Source organism: Schistocerca americana, chromosome 2 (genome assembly GCF_021461395.2).
Source record: "Schistocerca americana isolate TAMUIC-IGC-003095 chromosome 2, iqSchAmer2.1, whole genome shotgun sequence".
NCBI lineage: Eukaryota > Metazoa > Arthropoda > Insecta > Orthoptera > Acrididae > Schistocerca > Schistocerca americana.
In genome coordinates this window covers 704,364,371-704,386,017 of record NC_060120.1, presented here as the reverse complement: position 1 = coordinate 704,386,017, position 21,647 = coordinate 704,364,371, and the positions used below count along the sequence as shown (strand labels likewise).

General features: G+C 38.5%; 1 protein-coding gene across 1 annotated transcript in view; it reads left to right on the top strand.

Annotated features, from left to right (window-relative positions):
* Positions 1-21,647, top strand: part of LOC124595341 (cholinesterase 1-like) — a 186,080-nt gene that overhangs the window by 153,420 nt on the left and 11,013 nt on the right. Inside the window, exons 8-10 of the mRNA XM_047134054.1 lie at positions 4,537-4,724; positions 5,611-5,743; positions 16,247-16,379. Coding sequence (XP_046990010.1) covers positions 4,537-4,724; positions 5,611-5,743; positions 16,247-16,379 — 454 coding nt within the window. The remainder of the gene's footprint in view (positions 1-4,536; positions 4,725-5,610; positions 5,744-16,246; positions 16,380-21,647) is intronic.

Sequence of the window (21,647 nt, the reverse complement as noted above, 5' to 3'; positions counted from 1 at the left end):
ATTAAGTTTTTGTGTAGATATACGGCGTCATGTATTCTGTAGCTTATTAGCCACTTTCTGTTCATAAAAGAAAACTAAATTCTTCGCTAAATGTCCGTAGACTACCTGGTTACAAGATAATCGAAAATACATTATTCTGTAATATGCTGTACTGTTATCATTTAGTTATTTCTGCTATTTTAATCAATACATACGGTCCCTTTCATAAAAACTATGTCACAAATCAGTATAATCGGTACCACTCGCACTCGCCCGATATTTTATTGAAAAGGGTAGCTTACCTCCACTTGAAGCGCCACTGCCGTAGCAGGAGAGTCGTGACAATATGAGCTACAAAGATGTCTCCACTGCACGCCTTGCTCTGCTGTGTTCCATTCGACGATAGAACTTCGGACGGGTTTCGCGCGTCAGTTTCGAGCACCTACCTCGCCCAATCACGTAACGCAATTTTGTTTACATCTCTATGGTAACGCTGTGACGCCGCACTTACAAGCAATAATGTCTTCCAGGCAGTATCGACGGCAGCCTTGCGCTCGAAATGTGGCAACAGCACTGCCATCATACATATCGTATGTATTCGTTACTGAGTAGTGAACATACCAGAAGACTCGAAGTATCGTTTCGTTTCTGCCTCAAAGGTTTCGTTTCTCGCCAGTCTTCTTCCACGCACGTTTCGTACTGAATATGTAGATTTCGCAGTCTTTAAAGTATCTCATTCTCAGCGGAGTAACGGATACATTTTGTAGTAGTAATAGTAGTAGTAGTAGTAATAGCTTTATTGCTAGTTTCCAAGAATGATTGCCTATCGGCGTTGGTGGGCTCCAAACGATACGTATCGAACGTGCGATAGTAAATCGATTATGGAAGTCTGGTGGCGCGCGTTATGATCAATTATTTGTGATCCCCATTTTTTTCAGTTTTGCGTTGTTTCTTCAGTTCGTGTACAATACATTCCCGCCGTAATTGTGAGTCCATTGGGAAATCGACACGGTTTCTCTTGATAGCGAGTGTAATGTCTGCTGCTTCTCACGATTCTTCTGCAGAATGCCTCACATGGAAAACTCTAATTCCATGCCTATCCAGCATAGAAAAATGTTTGACTTTTTGCCGGAAATATGGACTTCTGCCGGACGAGGAAAAGAGGGACTGTGTTGACTGTGGTGCCGCGAAGTCTGTGAAACTTCGTAAGAGGAGTGTGGACACTGAAATGCCGTTGCAATTTCATTGCCGACTTTGCGAAAAGCAAAGCAGCATCAGGGGAAACACGTGGTTCCAGTCCTCCAAATTATCGATTCAGTCGAGCGTAATTTTTGTCGTGCTGGATTCGAGATTACACGTTGCAAGCCACAGCATCAGAAACTGAGTTATGGGCAAATACTGTGTGTGACTACTTCGGGCCGGCCGGTGTGGCCGTGCGGTTAAAGGCGCTTCAGTCTGGAACCGAGAGACCGCTACAGTCGAGGGTTCGAATCCTGCCTCGGGCATGGATGTGTGTGATGTCCTTAGGTTAGTTAGGTTTAATTAGTTCTAAGTTCTAGGCGACTGATGACCTCAGAAGTTGGGTCGCATAGTGCTCAGAGCCATTTGAACCATTTGACTACTTCGAGTTTTGCCAATTAAGTGTGCTACGTGATAGTGACAAATGAGTGTGCCAATTGGTGGACCGAATAAACCAGTAGAAGTAGACGAATCTCATATTGCTAGACGAATGAATCAGAGGACGACCTCATAAAAGTGAAGTGGATCATATTTAGGTTTTCGGTGGGATAGAAAGGGAATCCCGCAAGTGTTTCGTTGTGAGGGTATTGTCCCGAGACAAGGTGGCTTTAGTGTGTCTCATATAACATTCATACCGCCTGGAACAAAAGTCACCACAGACGGGTTTTAGTCATACTGAACTCTCAAAGCTGAAGGGTTCGACAACAAATTCGTTAACCACTCTGTGGAGTTCGTCTCTTCAGATGACGCCAGTGTCCACACTTAGAATATAGAACGGCTGTGAAAGTCTGTCAAGTCTACCATAAAAAGAGAAGGGCGCCCAGAACGAACTGTACTTGTTCCAGTACCTATACTTTCAAAACTTGCGTTTGCAGGGGAAAAAAACAATTGCCCCTGTAGCTTACACATCACGCGGAGTGTCACAAGACGATAACACCAACGACGACTAAGGTAAGTTATCTCCTTCGAATTTAGAAATGCTTCTCTAACGCATTTCTTTTGTCATTGCTGTAGTGACAACTTGAAATATACTCGTATCGCGCGCCACGAGACTTCTGTTATCGATTTACTATTATCGCACGCTCGATATGTATCGTTTGGAGCCCTCCAACTTCGATAGGCAATCATTCTTGGAAGTTACCGCTTTATTCATCCGTAGATCTCTTTTTATAAGGATATAGGACATGTCAAAGTATTTAATAATTGAGATCAATTTAAAATAAGCTAATTCGTATACACAAATATTTGCAGACTTCTAGTTAGAGACAATCATTAGATTTACTCCTGGTTTACAATACTTTTTTTACAAATAACTTATTAAATGATGAAATGCCACATTGTTAACTCATATCTCACTATCAGTCGCTGCACACGCTATACACACATTGTTTCATAACACTACACACACACACACACACACACACACACACACACACAGACAGGTGATCTCTGGGCCATTTTCTGCACCGCAACTTCCCATTTGCTATCCTGAAAAACTGAGTCAGCATCCCTCCATAATGAGTAAGATGTTGAGCTCGGAAAGAGGAAGAGATGTTAGTAATTTTGTGCTATGCATGGCTTGGGGGTAAGTATTTCTAGAAAGGAAAAAAAAACATAAAGTTAAGGTGTCATGTGGAATGTTGGATATTTTTTGTAATCATTATCATTACTAGGCCTATTTATTTGTATAACATTTTTATCAAATCCCTACTCTGTTTTAGCTAAGTAATCCTTCAATGTATAAAATGTATTGCATAACAGGTACTTCTTAGCTGCTTTTTTAAATAAGTGTATTCTGGCAATTTCTTTAATCTCTTTTGGTAATTTATTGTAGTTTTATGCCTTGGTAGAAAATGCTGTTTTGAGTTTTATGTTTATTTTTTCTTGGTAAATGTAAGTTTAGTATATCTCTTGTTGCATGGTCATGGACAGAGCTGTTTGTGCAGTAATTACCAATGTTATTTTTGATGTGTACAACTGACTGATAAACGTATTCACATGGAGCGGTTAAAATCCCCAGTGTTCAGAACAGATCTTAAACAATGAGCTCGACTAGTATTTTTTGTTATTATTCTTATGGCTCTTTTGTGGAGTTTGAAAATTGTGTTCATGTTTTGTGCATTTGTTCCCCAAAAAAGAATTCCATAGCTAAGACTTGAATGTACATATGAATAATATGTAACTAAAAGACACTGCATGTTACATACTGATGATAGGATTCTAAGGGCATAACATGCTGATGACATTCTATTTGCAAGTACCTTTGTGTGTTCACACAAAGATAGCCGTGTTTTCTTTCCCGTACGCAGTTCGTGTTCATTTCGGGTAGATGGCAGAATTACATTTAGTCCCCAATTCCTTACTCGCAGACACCTTCATGCATGCAGTAGATTGCGTGCGTGGTTTCTGCGTGGACGGTGTTTCTCCAACATCACTTGATTTGACCTGCGACCTGCCTACGTTTTTTACAAAATGTTGAGTTCAATTACAAAGTTAAATTGTGATTTGAAGTGAGAGAAGAGATTAGTTCTATTTTATAACCTGTTTCAGGCTACTTTTCGTTCGAGTTCAAAGTAACAGTAATTTAGTTCATTTTCTCAATGTGTGTGAAACAGTCACGAAGAGCAGAAAAGTACATTGTGGACCTTTTCTTCTTTAGAGAAGAGCCAGCAGGGAAAGCGAAGTGTGATTTATGTTGACAATCACATACAGCTAAAGGAGAGTTTACTACAAATTTTGAAAAACATTTGCTCGCAAAACAATCTACTTAATAGTTTTCGTCCACTACAGCTACAACAGCTACCATAGATTTTAACATTCCCACAGCCACTACTACCACAACCGGCCTAGTTTTTAAGAAAACCACTCTACACAACACTTTACCTTCAGAACTATGAAATAAAACCTGTTTGAGACAGAGAGTTACTGTGAGCCGCTGGTAACATTAGTTCCCATGTAGTTGTACATTATTACATTAAAGTCTATAAGTGCATAGTTTATTCCATTGAAAGCTGAATCACTCGTATAGTATTTGCTATCATACAGACAGTCATATCTGTTATCAGTTCTTCAGAGCAGTTCATTATTTTCTTGATGATGGTGTGGAAGAAAACTTACATGGACAGTGGTATTTCTGAAAAAGTGGTGAAATATGTAATCCTTTTGTTTCGTGCACTAAAATTTAAGGGACTACTTCTTGCTGGTTGCAGATTTCTGTGATAGCTACCTTGCAAACCACAAGGAGAAGATACCCTGTTAAATCTGTTTTATCCTGTTTGAATACATTTCTAACTCGTGGGTCACAAATTTATTTCACAGTCGCTGTTTCTGGTTCACTGTCAACAAATGAGAGCCTCAGAAATTTCAACGAGAACTTTGAAGCAATTATTGGGCCTGATCTGCGACTGAGGGAAGTGAGTGATCAGAAAGCAGCAGCTGCACTCATCAGGAAGTTCTACTATGGAGAAAAAGAGATAACTAGGCTCCAGGATGTGACTACTGGAAAGGTAAGCATCACTACATAGATGAAGCCTCATTTTAAAGGAAATGAGTGAATTCAGTCTAGCTCTTCTTCAGCTCTGCATTTTTGGCTGTACTGTATGGCTTATCTTACCCAGAGTGCTGTTGAAAGTATTTTGCAATCATGCTTTGGTTAAGCACTTTGGAGGTTATGAAAGAAACTGATAAACTAGTCTTCTCCATTTTGATATGTAAATGTTATGGCTTATAGTTTGAAACAACTATTGGTTAATCTGTTGAAGTGTAATAAATGACACACATTGGATACCATGATTAGATGTTTGTATACTCTGGATACAAACCTGCATAAAAAAACTTGTTGGCATATTTGAACACATTGCATTTTTGTAATGTCATTTTCTAAAAATTTCTGCCAACTTTTATAAGGAATGGCAATCCAGGCAAATTTTACATGAAACTTCAACCATGTGACACACATTAATCTTTGATTATAATTATTACTTACAGGACCCTTGAATGGGTTTTCCCTTTACTACTAATGTTGTGGAGGAACATGGAGATTTTTGTTGCATTTTATATTTCTTATACATACGTGTCCTGTGAAGTAGATCATAGATATGCTATAGGCTATAGAGCTCCCGTTTTTTCATGGCTAATACCTTACAGGCTGAATAACCTGTTCTTTTCCTAAGAACAACCATACTACATTAAAATATTTTTGTGTGTATGGTTATGGAGCTGTATCTCACAGATACAGCAAAATTCAGAATATATAGATAGATATCACCCCTTTTTATGGTGTATTTGAAAAAACACTGAAAATTGCTGATGGTTGTTTCGTAGTGAGTTCTTTAGTTTTATCTGTTATGCGCGAAAATGCTACCTAACTACTCAACTCCCTTTTATTTGCAGATGTTGACAGATCTGTACTTTGAAGAAGGTATAGATGCAGTAGTGCATAATATGGTAGAAAATGGGTCGGAGCCTCTCTATTACTATCGATTCTCATACAAAGGGCCTAACTCTGCTGTTCCTGATCAACAAGGTAAATGAAAGTAAAAATTGAAACTGTATTTGTCTGAAAAAATAATTAATATTTGTAGTAAAATATATCACATCTAATCAATATATTCAACAATTATAACTGTCGCAGCACAGATTTTAATCATTAAGTCATGTGAGTCAGTCATTAATTAATCTCATTATAATCCTTCTTCTACGTTATGTGGTACAACAATCAAAAGGAAAACTGATACCAGTATCTTGTTATAGTACACAAAAGCACACAAAATCCAAGAGGCGAGACACATCATATTGAGCTGATCACAACTATAGCCTCTGGTATGAACATGTCAGGTATAAGGGTCATGAGATTACACCATCTAGCTCACTATCAAAGTCCAGTTTTGTCCAAAAACCATGTAAATAAGTTCATGTGGTTGAATATTCTTGCAGTACCCACAGAACAGGAATATGCACTTTGCCCTACTGCAAAATCTGATGCATAAATATTGCAACTTGTTTCAGCAGAGTGAGGCATAATGATGGTGACCCAAGCCAGCTAAAGTAGGTTGTTGTACAGATATTATTATGAAAAGTATAGACTGCTACTCACCAAGTGGAGGAGATATTGAGTTGCTGACAGGCACAACAAAAAGGCAGCTATACATTAAGCTTTATGCCAAAAGGCCTTCTTCCGAAGTAGAAAACACACATACACATTCACACAAGCACAACTCACACGTACATGACCGCTGTCTCTGGCCACTGAAGCCAGAGTATGTACAGCCAACTGGTTATGTGTGTGTGAATGTGCTTATGTGAATGAGTGTTAGTTTTCTACTTCAGAAGAAGGCCATCTGGCTGAAATCTCAAATGTTTCGTTGTGCCTGCCTCAACTCAGCATCTCTTGTATATGGTGAGTATCAATCTATCCTTTTCATTATATTGTTGTTACTCCATACTGGATTTTACATTGTCTAATTGTTGTGCAGATATTTTAGGCACCAATACACAGACTTCTAATGTGGCATCCTTAGCATGACAAAAAATATCAAAATGACTGCCGATGACACAACAAAAAATGGCACTCAATGTTATAAGTCACATTGCCATGATATACAGTGTCTGCAGTCCCTCAGATGTGCAGACAAAATGTTGAATCGTGAAGACAAAGCGTTGACGAGAGAGACCAATTTTGAGATAGTTGACCATCCACTATAGAGTTTAACCTCCCGCTACCCTTTCCAATCCAGAAACACAATTGGAGAATCTGTTTCAAGTTCTGTATTATATTACTGTAACCCCAAAAACCTAGTGTCAACTTCCCATTCATAAAGGATCCTTGACCTCAGGAACAACATTTGCATGTGGTCATGATGGCTGCATATCATCAGTCCAAGTTTCAAGGTAGGTTCAATAAAAAATAGAAAAATGGGAAGATGATGGTTTTAATGCTTCAGGTATTTTACTAGTCTTCATCCACTTGAGTACAATGTGCAAAATATTCATACAACCATTTTATGCAGCCAGAGAAGCTGTTCATTGTGATGATGTTCAACTTGTGTTTAGCATTTGCTTCAGTGTCAGTTGTGTTGACAAAGCATTGACGCTTCATGTGTGTTTCTGCACAATGTCATTCTGTGGTACATTCATTTTGATAGCACCTAGTCTCCACAACTGTGATGATTTTCCAGACAATAACTGTCCCCAACCTGCTTCAATCAATTCACAGCAGACATACGTGCACCGCTGTTATTGTTTGGATGTGTGCAGCAAAAACTTTGCCTTACTTAGCTCTTCTTAAGTGTTTTGAATACTTGATTTGGAGGTGTTGCTCATTGAGATTTATGACACAACATTGACACACTATGGCCTCATGTCCACTACTTAATACTACCTGCTTACAACTGACTGGTCAAATTCACATGTGTCGTTTACAGTTGTTAGTTCAAGCTGACACCATAGCTACTCTGCTGATGTAAATTGTACACCAGGAATAAAATCAGTCTCAAAATTTTTTAGATGGATGGTTTAGACATATCCCAACAAGAAGTTGGTCGCATTGGTCATCCATTCATGCTGGTCAGGTGTTTCACCACATGCAGTCAGCACCTTCTCTTCAACAGAACTGTATAGGAGTTACATTATCTCCATATGGCTAACATATATGAGCAGCAGAGGGTGAAAAATTGGATGTGTGGATTCCACATTCAATGTCCTCCTGCAGGCACTGCCCTTGATTGCAGATTGTATTAATGAAAACAGTTTACTGCAACCTGCCCTGCCACAGATGTGGCCTGTATCAGCAGGCAGAAGGTATGCTCAAGTTTCCCTTGGATGACCACACCAACAACACTAAAAATATTATTTCCAAGAAAACATAAAAACCGAGACAAATGTGGATATATGGAGTTTTTAGCAGGGGCAAACTTAACATACACAGCTATGAAAACTTGTAAAAAAGATGTCAAATTTTACTTGATCTATGTAACTCACAAAAAAAAAAAAAAAAAAAAAAAAAAAAAAGAACTACGTCAGACAATTTATTTACCCTGTGTAGCTCAACCAAAATCCACAATACCACCAACCCTCACACAGCCCCAACACCAGACCACACTCCATAATACCCACTAATATAAACTAGTGTATATAAGTTTGGCTATCAGTCCAAACCTTAAATGATAAAAAATTACTCAACATTAGTTACAATACTGACATCTCACGCAGGAGGATCGTACAAACATACCGCCGTTTGAGTCTCGTACAGATTCCCATATGGAGGACATAATGATAGACATCCCTGGGGTTGTGAAGCAGCTGAATGGGTTGAAAATAAATAAATCACCAGGTCCTGATGGGATTCCAATTCGGTTTTACAGGGAGTACTCTACTGCATTGGCTCCTTACTTAGCTTGCATTTATCGCGAATCTCTTGCCCAACGTAAAGTCTCGAGCGACTGGAAAAAAAGCACAGGTGACGCCTGTATATAAGAAGGGTATAAGGACAGATCCTCAAAATTACAGACCAATATCCTTAACATCGGTTTGTTGCAGGATTCTCGAATATATTCTCAGTTCGAATATAATGAATTTCCTTGAGACAGAGAAGTTGCTGTTCATGCATCAGCACGGCTTTAGAAAGCATCGCTCCTGCGAAATGCAACTCTCCCTTTTTTCACATGATATCTTGCGAACCATGGATAAAGGGTATCAGATGGATGCCATATTCCTTGACTTCTGGAAAGCGTTTGACTTGGTGCCCCACTGCAGACTACTGAGGTATGAGCATATGGGATTGGTTCCCAAGTATGTGAGTGGCTCAAAGACTTCTTAAGTAATAGAACCCAGTACGTTGTCCTCGATGGTGAGTGTTCATTGGAGGTGAGGGTATCATCTGGAGTGCCCCAGGGAAGTGTGGTGGGTCCGCTGTTGTTTTCTATCTACATAAATGATCTTTTGGATAGGGTGGATAGTAATGTGCGGCTGTTTGCTGATGATGGTGTGGTGTACGGGAAGTTGTCATCGTTGAGTGACTATAGGAGGGTACAAGATGACTTGGACAGGATTTGTGATTGGTGTAAAGAATGACAGCTAACTCTGAATATAGATAAATGTAAATTAATGCAGATGAATAGGAAAAAGAATCCTGTAATGTTTGAATACTCCATTAGTAGTGTAGCGCTTGACACAGTCACGTCGATTAAATATTTGGGCATATATAAAGTGGGACAAGCATATAGTGGCAGTTGTGGGGAAGGTGGATAGTCGTCTTCTACATTCTACATTCTACATTGATACTCCGCAAGCCACCCAACGGTGTGTGGCGGAGGGCACTTTACGTGCCACTGTCATTACCTCCCTTTCCTGTTCCAGTCGCGTATGGTTCGCGGGAAGAACGACTGTCTGAAAGCCTCCGTGCGCGCTCTAATCTCCTTCAGTTCATTGGTAGAATTTTGGGAAGATGTGGTTCGTCTGTAAAGGAGACCGCTTATAAAACACTAATATGACCTATTCTTGAGTACTGCTTGAGTGTTTGGGATCCCTATCAAGTCTGATTGAGGGAGGACATAGAAGCAATTCAGAGGCAGGCTGCTAGATTTGTTACTGGTAGGTTTTATTATCATGCAAGTGTTACGGAAATACTTCAGGGATTCGGATCGGAGTCTCTAGAGGAAAAAAAGGCGTTCTTTTCATGAATTGTTACTGAGGAAATTTAGAGAACCAGCATTTGAGGCTGACTGCAGTAAAATTTTACTGCTGCCAACTTACATCTCGCGGAAAGACCACAAAGATAAGAGAGATTAGGGCTCGTACAGAGGCATATAGGCAGTCATTTTTCCCTCGTTCTGTTTGGGAGTGGAACAGGAAGAGAAGATGCTAGTTGTGGACGAGGTACCCTCTGCCACGCACCGTATGGTGGATTGCGGAGTATGTATGTAGATGTAGAAAATTATGTACATAAAAAGCTGTACTCTTATAATTACAACCAGAAACAACATAAAAATATACTCACCACCCACAGTAAGCTGCCAAATTAGCAAATTAGCCTAGGCTGACAAACACATGTGCCCCCTGCCTCTCTCCCCCCCCCCCCCCCCCCCCCCCACTCCCACACTTCTCTCTCTCTCACACACACAAACTAAAACCCTAAAATAACTATTACTATGGTTTGTTTCCATCAGGAAAAACATGCTCACTACCTTACTAGTGAGATCCAAGATAGGAGGAAGAGAAGTATGTGTTTTAAATTTTTAACCTCTTTTTGCAAATAAAATCAAACATGGTATGGCACTGCAAACAGATAAACAGTTTAAACTGTTTGTTATCTGAAATAGTAATGCGGTATTACATATGATTTTATTTACAATGAGTCATGACTTGGATATAATTACACTGAAAATAGCTACACAGTAATTGAAATCAATCTGCAATAAACATATTTAAAATTTATGACTGATACTTTGTAACTATTACTGAAATCCACACCTCTGTAACCATACTCCCTAGACACCACCCACCCACCCACCAACTGATACTGTCTCCAACACAATACTTGCATAAAACTACAAATAAAGCATACAAACATAATTAACAATCACAGTAACACTAATATAAGCCTCCTCACTCTCCCTACCACAGTACTCGAAACCACATTAAACAAACCCTTCCCTCTCACAAATTTAACTACCAACCTTAATCTTGTACATTTTCCCTATAAGCTTCAAGAAACACTAATAAGTACAATAATTTTCCAGCAAATTCTTCCTGCAACAATTCTAATCAAAATGGGACTGTAGAGTAGAAGACAGCCTCTTCCCTCTCCCTACAACAGACTTCACAGCCCTTCAAATAACCTTCTATAATATTGGTACAAGTCCTTGTAGTATAATTTTTAAACTCTACACTTTGGTTTACCATTAAATGTCAAAAACCACTGTATTATAAAAAAGTCTGAAACAATAGTTGACCCCTCTAACAGACAACCCCAGAAACAACAGCCCCCAAACCCATATTCCCCCAGGATGACCACCCCTCCCATGCTTAGCTTTCCCAAACTGTGACTCATCAATTCCTAGAACTATCCCCCAATGCCACAGTGATCCCCTATATTTTATAAACTCTGAACAAAGTTCACAGTGAAAATAATACCAATCTAAAACACATCTTTCACTCATACTCATTTCATGCACACAAAACCAAATAGATGAATGATAGCACCAATGACAAGTTAACAAAGTAGTATCCTGTATGGCTAGCCTAGATTGCTCAAACCATGAATCCCTCCTCCAAATATTAATCATCACAATGGCACCATCAGAAATGTTGGTCCCTCATTTGAGAAGCAGCAACTTTTGTCAACTTCATCAAATCTCTATACTGATGACACCTCACGCATTCTGCAGTGAGGCCATACAACTGTAGAAATTTTATGGTATCAGTCATATCCTCACCAACAGCAGCGATTAAAGGACAATTATTAAATTTAATCATGAATGACAAAAACACAAAATTAAAGACCAGAAATGAACAAATTTCAAAAAGTGAACTAACTACTATACTGAAAACAGATCAGTGGCCAATGTCTATCATGGTTAAAATAACTCATTGACAAGCTAACAACCACCACCACCACCTTTGAAACCACACAGTGATAAGCCCAATGCCACATTAACATCACTCACAAACAAATCAGAAACATAAGCATCTAACATAAGAGTGCACTGTTGCTTCCTCCAAGATGCCCTCTGCACACATGCTCCATTTCAAAGGTGCCACACCAAAATGACTTCACACAATACACCACAATGCAGTTACATCATGGATCCGGAAGGCGTTCGATACAGTTCCGCACTGTCGCCTGATAAACAAAGTAAGAGCCTACGGAATATCAGACCAGCTGTGTGGCTGGATTGAAGAGTTTTTAGCAAACAGAACACAGCATGTTGTTATCAATGGAGAGACGTCTACAGACGTTAAAGTAACCTCTGGTGTGCCACAGGGGAGTGTTATGGGACCATTGCTTTTCACAATATATATAAATGACTTAGTAGATAGTGTCGGAAGTTCCATGCGGCTTTTCGCGGATGATGCTGTAGTATACAGAGAAGTTGCTGCATTAGAAAATTGTAGCGAAATACAGGAAGATCTGCAGCGGATAGGCACTTGGTGCAGGGAGTGGCAACTGACCCTTAACATAGACAAATGTAATGTATTGCGAATACATAGAAAGAAGGATCCTTTATTGTATGATTATATGATAGCGGAACAAACACTGGTAGCAGTTACTTCTGTAAAATATCTGGGAGTATGCGTACGGAACGATTTGAAGTGGAATGATCATATAAAACTAATTGTTGGTAAGGCGGGTACCAGGTTGAGATTCATTGGGAGAGTGCTTAGACAATGTAGTCCATCAACAAAGGAGGTGGCTTACAAAACACTCGTTCGACCTATACTTGAGTATTGCTCATCAGAGTGGGATCCGTACCAGGTCGGGTTGACGGAGGAGATAGAGAAGATCCAAAGAAGAGCGGCGCGTTTCGTCACTGGGTTATTTGGTAACCGTGATAGCGTTACGGAGAAGTTTAATAAACTCAAGTGGCAGACTCTGCAAGAGAGGCGCTCTGCATCGCGGTGTAGCTTGCTCGCCAGGTTTCGAGAGGGTGCGTTTCTGGATGAGGTATCGAATATATTGCTTCCCCCTACTTATACTTCCCGAGGAGATCACGAATGTAAAATTAGAGAGATTAGAGCGCGCACGGAGGCTTTCAGACAGTCGTTCTTCCCGCGAACCATACGCGACTGGAACAGGAAAGGGAGGTAATGACAGTGGCACGTAAAGTGCCCTCCGCCACACACCGTTGGGTGGCTTGCGGAGTATCAATGTAGATGTAGATGTAGATGTAGATCAAAGCCGACAGTTGGTATTGCAACTTTTGTTTGACCCCCGACCCCCTAAAGAAACTGCTTACCTCTTAGTTATCAAAATTATCTACCTTCAAAAACTGTAACACAGAGAATTGTCATTCCTTTGAGGTGCAATGAATTTTCTGATCATCTGCAAAATGCAGTTCCTGGGGCATAACACATCTTCAATCTCACCAAATTAGTCACTTCAGAATCTTGCCTTCTTTGGATAAATTTCTGTGGACACCATAAACTATGACAAAATAATTTTAATTTCACAAAAAATCCAATAACTGATACTGATTTTAAAAGTGCAAGCTAATTGCTTTCAAGTTTTCACAATTACGAATTGATTCCCAAGCTCATTCCACCCAACTGAGAATCTAGCAAAGTAAATTATATGGGAGCAAACATAAAATATTCGTGAATGACATTAGAGGGGTTCCTGTTGTGCAGCATCTATACCTTTACTCCAAGCCATGATGATGATGATGATGATGATTGGATTGTGGAGTGCTCAACTGTGCGGATATCAGCGCCCGTACGGATTCCCAACCTTTGCTCAGTCCAATCTTGCCACGTACGTCACACTTAGTGTGAAAGATACAAGAGACAGCTGAAAGACCCTCAAACTTTAGAAAAAATACAATAATTCCAGTACCAAAGAAGGCTTGTGCTGACAGGTGTGAATGCTACTGAACCACAAGTTTAATAAGACATGGAAGCAAAATACTGACACATTATTTATAGAAGAGTGGGAAAACTGGTACAAACTGTCATTGAGGAAGATAAATTTCGATTCTGGAGAAATGTAGGAACACATAGGCAATACTGAATCAACGACTTTTCTTATAACTAGATGGAAGATAGGCAAGCCTATGTTTATGGCATTTCTAGATTTAGAGAAAGCTTTTGACAATATTCACTGGACTACACTCACCAAAATTTTGAAGGAAGTAGGTTACCTACAACTTCTTCAAAAAGCAGACTGCAGTTACAAGAGTGTTTTGACACAAAAGAGGAATCATAGTTCAAAAGGGAGTGTGACAAAGTTGTAGTCTATACCTTATGTAATTCAAGCTGTATATTGAAGGAAACCAAGAAGAAGTCTGGAAAGGGAATTAAAGTACACGGGGAACAAATAAAAAGTTTCAGGTTTTGCTGATTATATTGTAATTCTGTCAGAAAAGGTAATGGACTTGGATCAGTAGTTGAACGAAATGTATAGTGTCTTGAAAAACGATTATATAAGATGAACATCAGCAAAAGTAGAACAAGAGTAAAGGAATATACTTAAATTGAAATCAATGGGATAACTCAGTGTCAGAGAGATTTTATATTCTAGTGTAAAGTGGAAACATACTATATAGGAGTTCAATTAGGAAATAAGCCAACATGAGCAGCAGATAAGTTTTGCTATCGTGGCAGCCAAATAGCTGATAATTATCAAAGTAGAGAAGATACAGAATGCAGATTAGCAATAGAAAGTAAAGCATGTCTGAAAAAGAGAAATTTGTTAACATCTAACATAAGTTTAAATATTAGCATATATCTCTTCTAAAGGTGTCCATCTGGAGTGTAGCCATATAGGGAAATTAAATATGGACAATAAGCAGTTCAGACAAGAAGAAATATAAGATTTTGTAATATGGTGCTACAGAAGAAAGCTGAAAATAATAAATAAGGCAGTACTGAACCAAAATAAGGAAAAAAAGATGTTTATGGCACAACTTGACCAAGCCAAGGGATCAGTTGATTGGACAAATCTTGATGCATCAAGGAACTGTTAGTTTGGTAATAAAAGGATATGTTGGGGGTAACAATTGAATATAGTAAGCAGGTTCAGATGGATGTAGGTTGTGGTAGTTATGGAGAGATGAAGAGGCTTGTACAGAGTAGACTAGCATGGGGAGCTGAATGAAACCAGTCTTTGAACTTAAGACCACAACAACATCAGCTTTTATGTTGAAACAATGTTTTTCCAAATCAATTCCCCGACTTCATCACCTTCTTCTCCTTTATTTCCAATGGAATTCTGGTTTTGCCAGTTTCTCAACTTGCTAGTTACTCTACAGCAAAGTAATCTACATAATGTACTGTAGGTTGGAAGGGGGAGAAAATGGTCCTGTAGAGGAGTTACAAAAAGTGCGCTAACAGTGCATGGGAAAAAACTAATGAAAAACATTTTCAGGAGCTTGTAAAAATGCACACTCCATTAGAGATGGAGCTAAAGTATAACGGAGGTTGCTCTCATGAGTCAAATAGGTTTGTTTGAAGAGGGAATGGGGTAACTCAGTGTCAGAGAGATTTTATATTCTGGTGTAATGTGGAAACATACTATATAAAACTAACTTAGACATAGACAGTGGTAACAGAGTTGTACTGAAAAGGACAGTTATTATGGGGAGAAATGAGACTTTGAGAACATGTACAGCAGTGGTTGCTTATGTTTGGTAATGTGTAATTTGACTTGTTCCAAATCACTGAATGCTCTCCTTCATAATGGGTTTTATAGAACTGAATGACTGGGTGAATGCAGTGACATTTGGATCAAAGCCAGGAAATTGATCCAGAGGATGGTGTTGTACAAGGGGAAAAAGAAGTGAGATCAGATGGGAAAGAACATTAGGTTTTCTCCCCTACTGTTTGTTTAATGTCAAGTAGAAAATGTCATTTCCATAACAGTATTGCTTATTCTTAAGAAAGAGATTTAGTATTCTACCAAATGGCAATTACCTTACTAAAAATTGTTAATTTTAATTATGAAGTTTATCTAAGTACAGAAAGAACTTTATTTCTTAACAAATAATTTGTGTTCACAAGTTGCAGCTGTACTTAGAATCATTAACTCTTGTACTCCTGCTGGAAAAAAGTACATCTGTTTTGGTTGTGTTAATATTTAAGTTCTTGCTGCTGCAATTGCATCACTGTAAGAAATTCTACCCCAGTTTCAGACTTAAGATGAAGAAGAATGAAATAGGCCTACCAATATTATAATCTTAATGAACTTTTAACACTGTTGTCTGAGTGGAATTTGTATGAAACCTTGTTGAAAACTGATTATGAAGGTTTGCATTATTTTGTTATACCTGTTTTTGTGCATCTTCAGTAACATCACTTTTTTCCCTCTTGAACACAGGTGTTCCCCATGCTGATGATCTGAAATATGTCTTCCTTGATAACAGAGGTGGGCAAAATCTGGACCAAACATCAGATGAAGGCCAAATACGTGACAGAATCATTACTATGTGGACAAATTTTGCTAAATATGGGTATGATGAAAATATTCAGTGATGACAGATATTCATAGTCTCTTAAATTTTTAAAGAGAATATTTAAATTTTGTGCTTTACAATGAAATAATTATTCAGTGTGTTCACTAATCAAGTACATGTTGTTGTTGTTGTTGTGGTCTTCAGTCCTGAGACTGGTTTGATGCAGCTCTCCATGCTACTCTATCCTGTGCAAGCTTTTTCATCTCCCAGTACCTATTGCAACCTACATCCTTCTGAATCTGCTTAGTGTATTCATCTCTTGGTCTCCCTCTACGATTTTTACCCTCCACGCTGCCCTCCAATACTAAATTGGTGATCCCTTGATGCCTCAGAACATGTCCAACCAACCGATCCCTTCTTCTGGTCAAGTTGTGCCACAAACTTCTCTTCTCCCCAATCCTATTCAATACTTCCTTGGTGTCTGAACATGCTGATATCCAGCTTCAGGTAGTTCCTACCATAAACACTATCAGTGATAATGGAGCAACACAATGTGTTGGACATTGACATCTTGTTTTAACTGTATTGCAATGTCTGTTCCTTCAGACATGCATGCAAGTCTGTCTGAAGGAACAGACAGTGGTGATTGTCTGCAGCTATAGTAATATCATGGAATTTTGTCACAGCTATAAATATTTCTGACATCAGCTGCATTAGACGTGGAAATGATACCAATTGGCAACACATGAAAATTTGTGCAGGACCTGAACACAAGTATGGATTTCCTGTTTATCCCAATCTGTCATGGTAAGTGGGCAATCTGTATTCAATCCCTGTCTGGCACAAATTTTCATGTGTCACCAATAGGCATGATTTCCATGCCCAATACAGCTAGTCTCAAAAATATTGAGTTGTAAAAACATTTTGTAACTTGTTTTAAATTGTACTGCCTTTAATGAATGCAAAGAGGAGGAAGAACAGTTTTATTTTGTGTTTATTGTGTATTTATTTGTCCTGCTTTAGCATACAGTACAGATCATTCAGGTGCTATTGAACAGGTCAACAAATTACTTTTTTTTTCTTATTTTGTTATTCTTGTACAGAATAACACATCACATGGTTAGGAACACTTTTAGTTAGTTCTTAAATATTATATCTGAGCCATTTCTATTTGTTATGCTATGTTACTGTGTAATGTTACACCATAGTGGCTTACACTTTCTGGTGGGATGATGACCTGGAAAATGTTTGGTGTACATTTGACTGTACCTGGTCCCATAACGGTACACATCCTTGTTCTGCATTAGTTTACCAGCTTTTGTGAGACAGTCCCTAGCTGATGAGATTGTTTCAAGGATAAAAAATAAAAAATAAATAAAAAATGGAACTGAACCTGGTGTTCAGTAAAATTAAGTTTATAAGCATCCATTCTTTTAAAGCCACAAATTATCCTCACTGCTCTTTCTTTACATTCTGAATACATTTATTTTCTCAGCAGCATATCCTCAAAAATGATTCTACAGCAAAAAGAACTGTTCATAGAATGCCAATACCACTGTTTGTTTACTTGCACCATTTAATATCATCATATGACTCATAGCACACTGTTGAGAGGTTCCTCAACAAGTTACTTACAACTGTATTCCATTTAAGGACTTTTTTAACTTATAGACCCAACAATTTTGTAGTACTAAGATTTTGTACAAGTTTCTTTTGTAATCTTTCTTGGATACTGTTTTGATCAGATTGAGGAGATAAGTTTTGACACACACTTTTTTTTTTCTTCAGAAGTTATCATCAGCTGGTTTGTGCTGAACTACCCAGAAAGCCCTGTCATATATGGGGGTCACTCCGAAAGAAATGTACACTATTTTTGTAAAAATACAGTTTTCATTCTGCATGTGTGGAAGTTTTACAGTGTGTAGATACATCCTTCCCACTTGTTTCAAAACTTAGTTCAACCTGTTCCCGTGAGTGGCGCCATCACAGCATGTCTTCAAAATGGCTGCGACACTTGACATTCGTCAGAAGCAATGTGCTGTCATAGAATTCCTGTGCTGTGAAAACAAGACAGTGGGAAACATCCACAAGAGGTTGGAAAAGGTGTATGGAGATGCTGCTGTTGATTGCAGTACAGTTAGTCAGTGGGCAAGCAGGTTACGTAATGAAAGCAGGCACGGCAATATTGAGGATTGTCCTCGCAGTGGCAGACCTTGTACTGCACACACTTCAGACAATGTGCAGAGAGTTAACAAATTGATGACTGCTGACAGACGCATCACAGTGAACAAATTGTCACGCTATGTTGGGATAGGGGAGGAAGTGTTTGCAGAATACTGAAAGTGTTGGCGTTAAAAGAGGTTTTACCTGGTGGGTTCCCAGGATATTGACAGTGGCTCACAAAGAAACAAGAAAAACAGTATGCAGTGAACTTTTGGGACAGTACGAGAATGGTGGAGATGAATTTCTTGGAAGAATTGTGACAGGTGATGAAACATGGCTCCATCATTTTTCACCAGAGACGAAGAGGCAATCAATGGAGTGGCATCATGCAAATTCACCCAAGGAAAAAAACTCAAAACCACACCTTCTGCTGGAAAAGTCATGGCTACAGTGTTTATTGATTCTGAAGAACTCTTGCTTGTGGACATCATGCCAAGTGGAACCACCATAAATTCTGATGCATATTTGACAACACTGAAAAAACTTCAAGTGTGACTGAGTCATGTTCTACCACGTCAGCAAAAGCGGGATGTTTTGCTGTTGCATGACAATGCACGGCCACATGTCAGTCAAAAAACCACGGCCGTGATCACAAAACTCAGATGGACAGCACTGAAACACCCACCTTACAGTCCTGACCTGGCTCCATGTGACTATCATCTCTTTGGGAAACTGAAAGACTCTCTTCGTGGAACAAGATTTGGAGATGATGACTCCCTTCTGCATGCTGCAAAACAGTGCCTCCAACAGGTTGGTCCAGAATTTTACCATGCAGGTATACAAGCACTGGTTCCAAGATGGTGTAAGGCAGTTGAGAGGGATGGAAATTATGTGGAGAAATGAAAATATTATTCCTAAAGGATGTATCTACACACTGTAAAACTTTCGAACATGTAGAATAAAAGATGGATTTAAAAAAAAAATAGTGTGCATTTCTTTTTGAGTGACCCTCGTAGCTTTCTGCTGTTGCTTCAAACTTTCTATGTTAGATGCGAAAACTAGAACACTAGAGTCATTAAAAACACTGGTTTTGGAGGTCCTTGTGTTCAACAGGATCATACACATAAATTAGATAGACTGGGTAATGGGTCCAGGATGAAGCACTGAGTAACTCCACATTTTGTGGTAGCTCATCCGAAAAGAAAATGCTGTTTCTGATTTCATTCTGAATTTTCTACTCTTACTGAAGTGATATCTTCTATCTGTCGTTTACTAAACATAATGACAAACAGTTATATGTTACACCTCTTATAACCCATGTTCCTAATTTTTCAATCATGATTTTGTGATTCTGTATATCAAAGGCTTTTGAAATGTCAGGAATAATTCCTACAAAGAGTTTATGTTCACTGTGAAATTTTACGGCATGATCTAAAAACTCAAGGATTGCTATTTGGGCAATCTTAATCTTTCTGAACCTTGCCCTTGGAAAGTGAGAGTTGAAATTTATGAGTCTGACATATAAAAGATTTTCTAGCATTTTTGGAAAGTAACTTAATGGAAATGCAAGCCAGTTGTTGGGAGACTATATCAGCAGAACCTTTTTCCAGCAGTGATGACACTATTGCTATTTTGAGGATATCCTGAGAAATATCTGTTTCAAATGAGATTCTGAAAATGTTTGTGAAGGATATTACTATGTGCATAGTACTTGCTTTTAAAATGAAACCTGATGTTTTATTATTTAATACTTTCTTCTGAAAAGTTTTACCAGTTCGATTCCATGAAGAAAAAAAAAAGTGGTTGGACTCCTACAGAGTACATGGATGATTTCTCTAGCTAGTGATGTGGAGTGTTCATTGAATTTTTTCACAACTAATTTTAGATCTGCCACACCTATCATATGATAAAGGTTTATTCAGGCAATACACTACCCACTCTATTATAAATTTATCATTGTTTTTTAGAACAGTCAGCAATTTTTTGGGAAATTGTATATCTTTCAGAGCAGTTCTGCAAAAGTCAGTGTCCATCACAGGACAGTTGTCCATTCTTTTTCGGTCTTGACGTCTGTCATTTTGGTTTTAAGAAGGAAAGGTATATTAAAGTAATAAAGAAGATACTATGGAAACACACATACACCATTTCCCAGTTTTTCTTAGCTTAGTGGAAAGTCCAGTATTCTGATATCTTCAGAGTATGCTCCTTTTTTGTTTGTTACTGCTTTGCAACTGGAATGATGCGTAGTGACTGTGCCTCATTGTCATTATATCCCATACTCAGTACACTGATAGTGAAGTCAAAGCTTTTATCTGAGATTAATCTTTGTGTCTGCTGAGGTTCTTGTTGGTGAGCATATTGTGGGGCTAATTGAATGTTTTTGTAATGTTTGTTAAAAAAGCATCTCCAGCATTGTTGTGTTTTCTTTGTTTCAAAAAATCAGAAAGTCACACAAAGCACTGGCTTAATATTTAATGAGCTGAAGCTATTCAGTAGAACATTCATTTGGTTATAAAAATAGATAAACAATTGCTTGATGCTCTATATAGATTAATATTTATGAAGTTAAGTTCTGGGAGTATGGTTGTAGATAACTCAAAATACCTTTCCACAGAGATAATACAACATAAAATTTCATTCACCCTACTGAAATTTATCTGCTTGAACACAAAAATAGTACTACCACAAAGTGTGAAGGATTCCTTACTATGGTGACTCATTAGTGCAAAGGCTGCTATTGACGTCAATTACATTTCTCATCACTTTATTAACACATAGTTTGTGCTGGAGTAGAATTTCTAACATTATAATATTGTTTTTAAAGGACTGGACATTATGATGTAATACAGGAAAGAGACCTTCATTGCCTTAGTTGATGCAGTTCTGAATACATATCTGATGCTGTTCTGAATACATATCTAATCATGCAGTTACTGTCAGAAATCTTCATCGTTGTTCTCCAGTGTGGTTTCCACTTGTAGATCATCAGCCACTGCTGACTTTATTTGTGGATGTTTTAGTTGTACTGTTTCCTTTGCCATTGCTCGTATCAGGAGAAACCAGTATATAGTGTGTGATTGTCTGGTGCCTAAGTTGGTATTTCTAGTTTCCAGTTGTGGTTTTCCTTGACCTGTGCTGTTCAGTTTAAACCAATTTGTAATC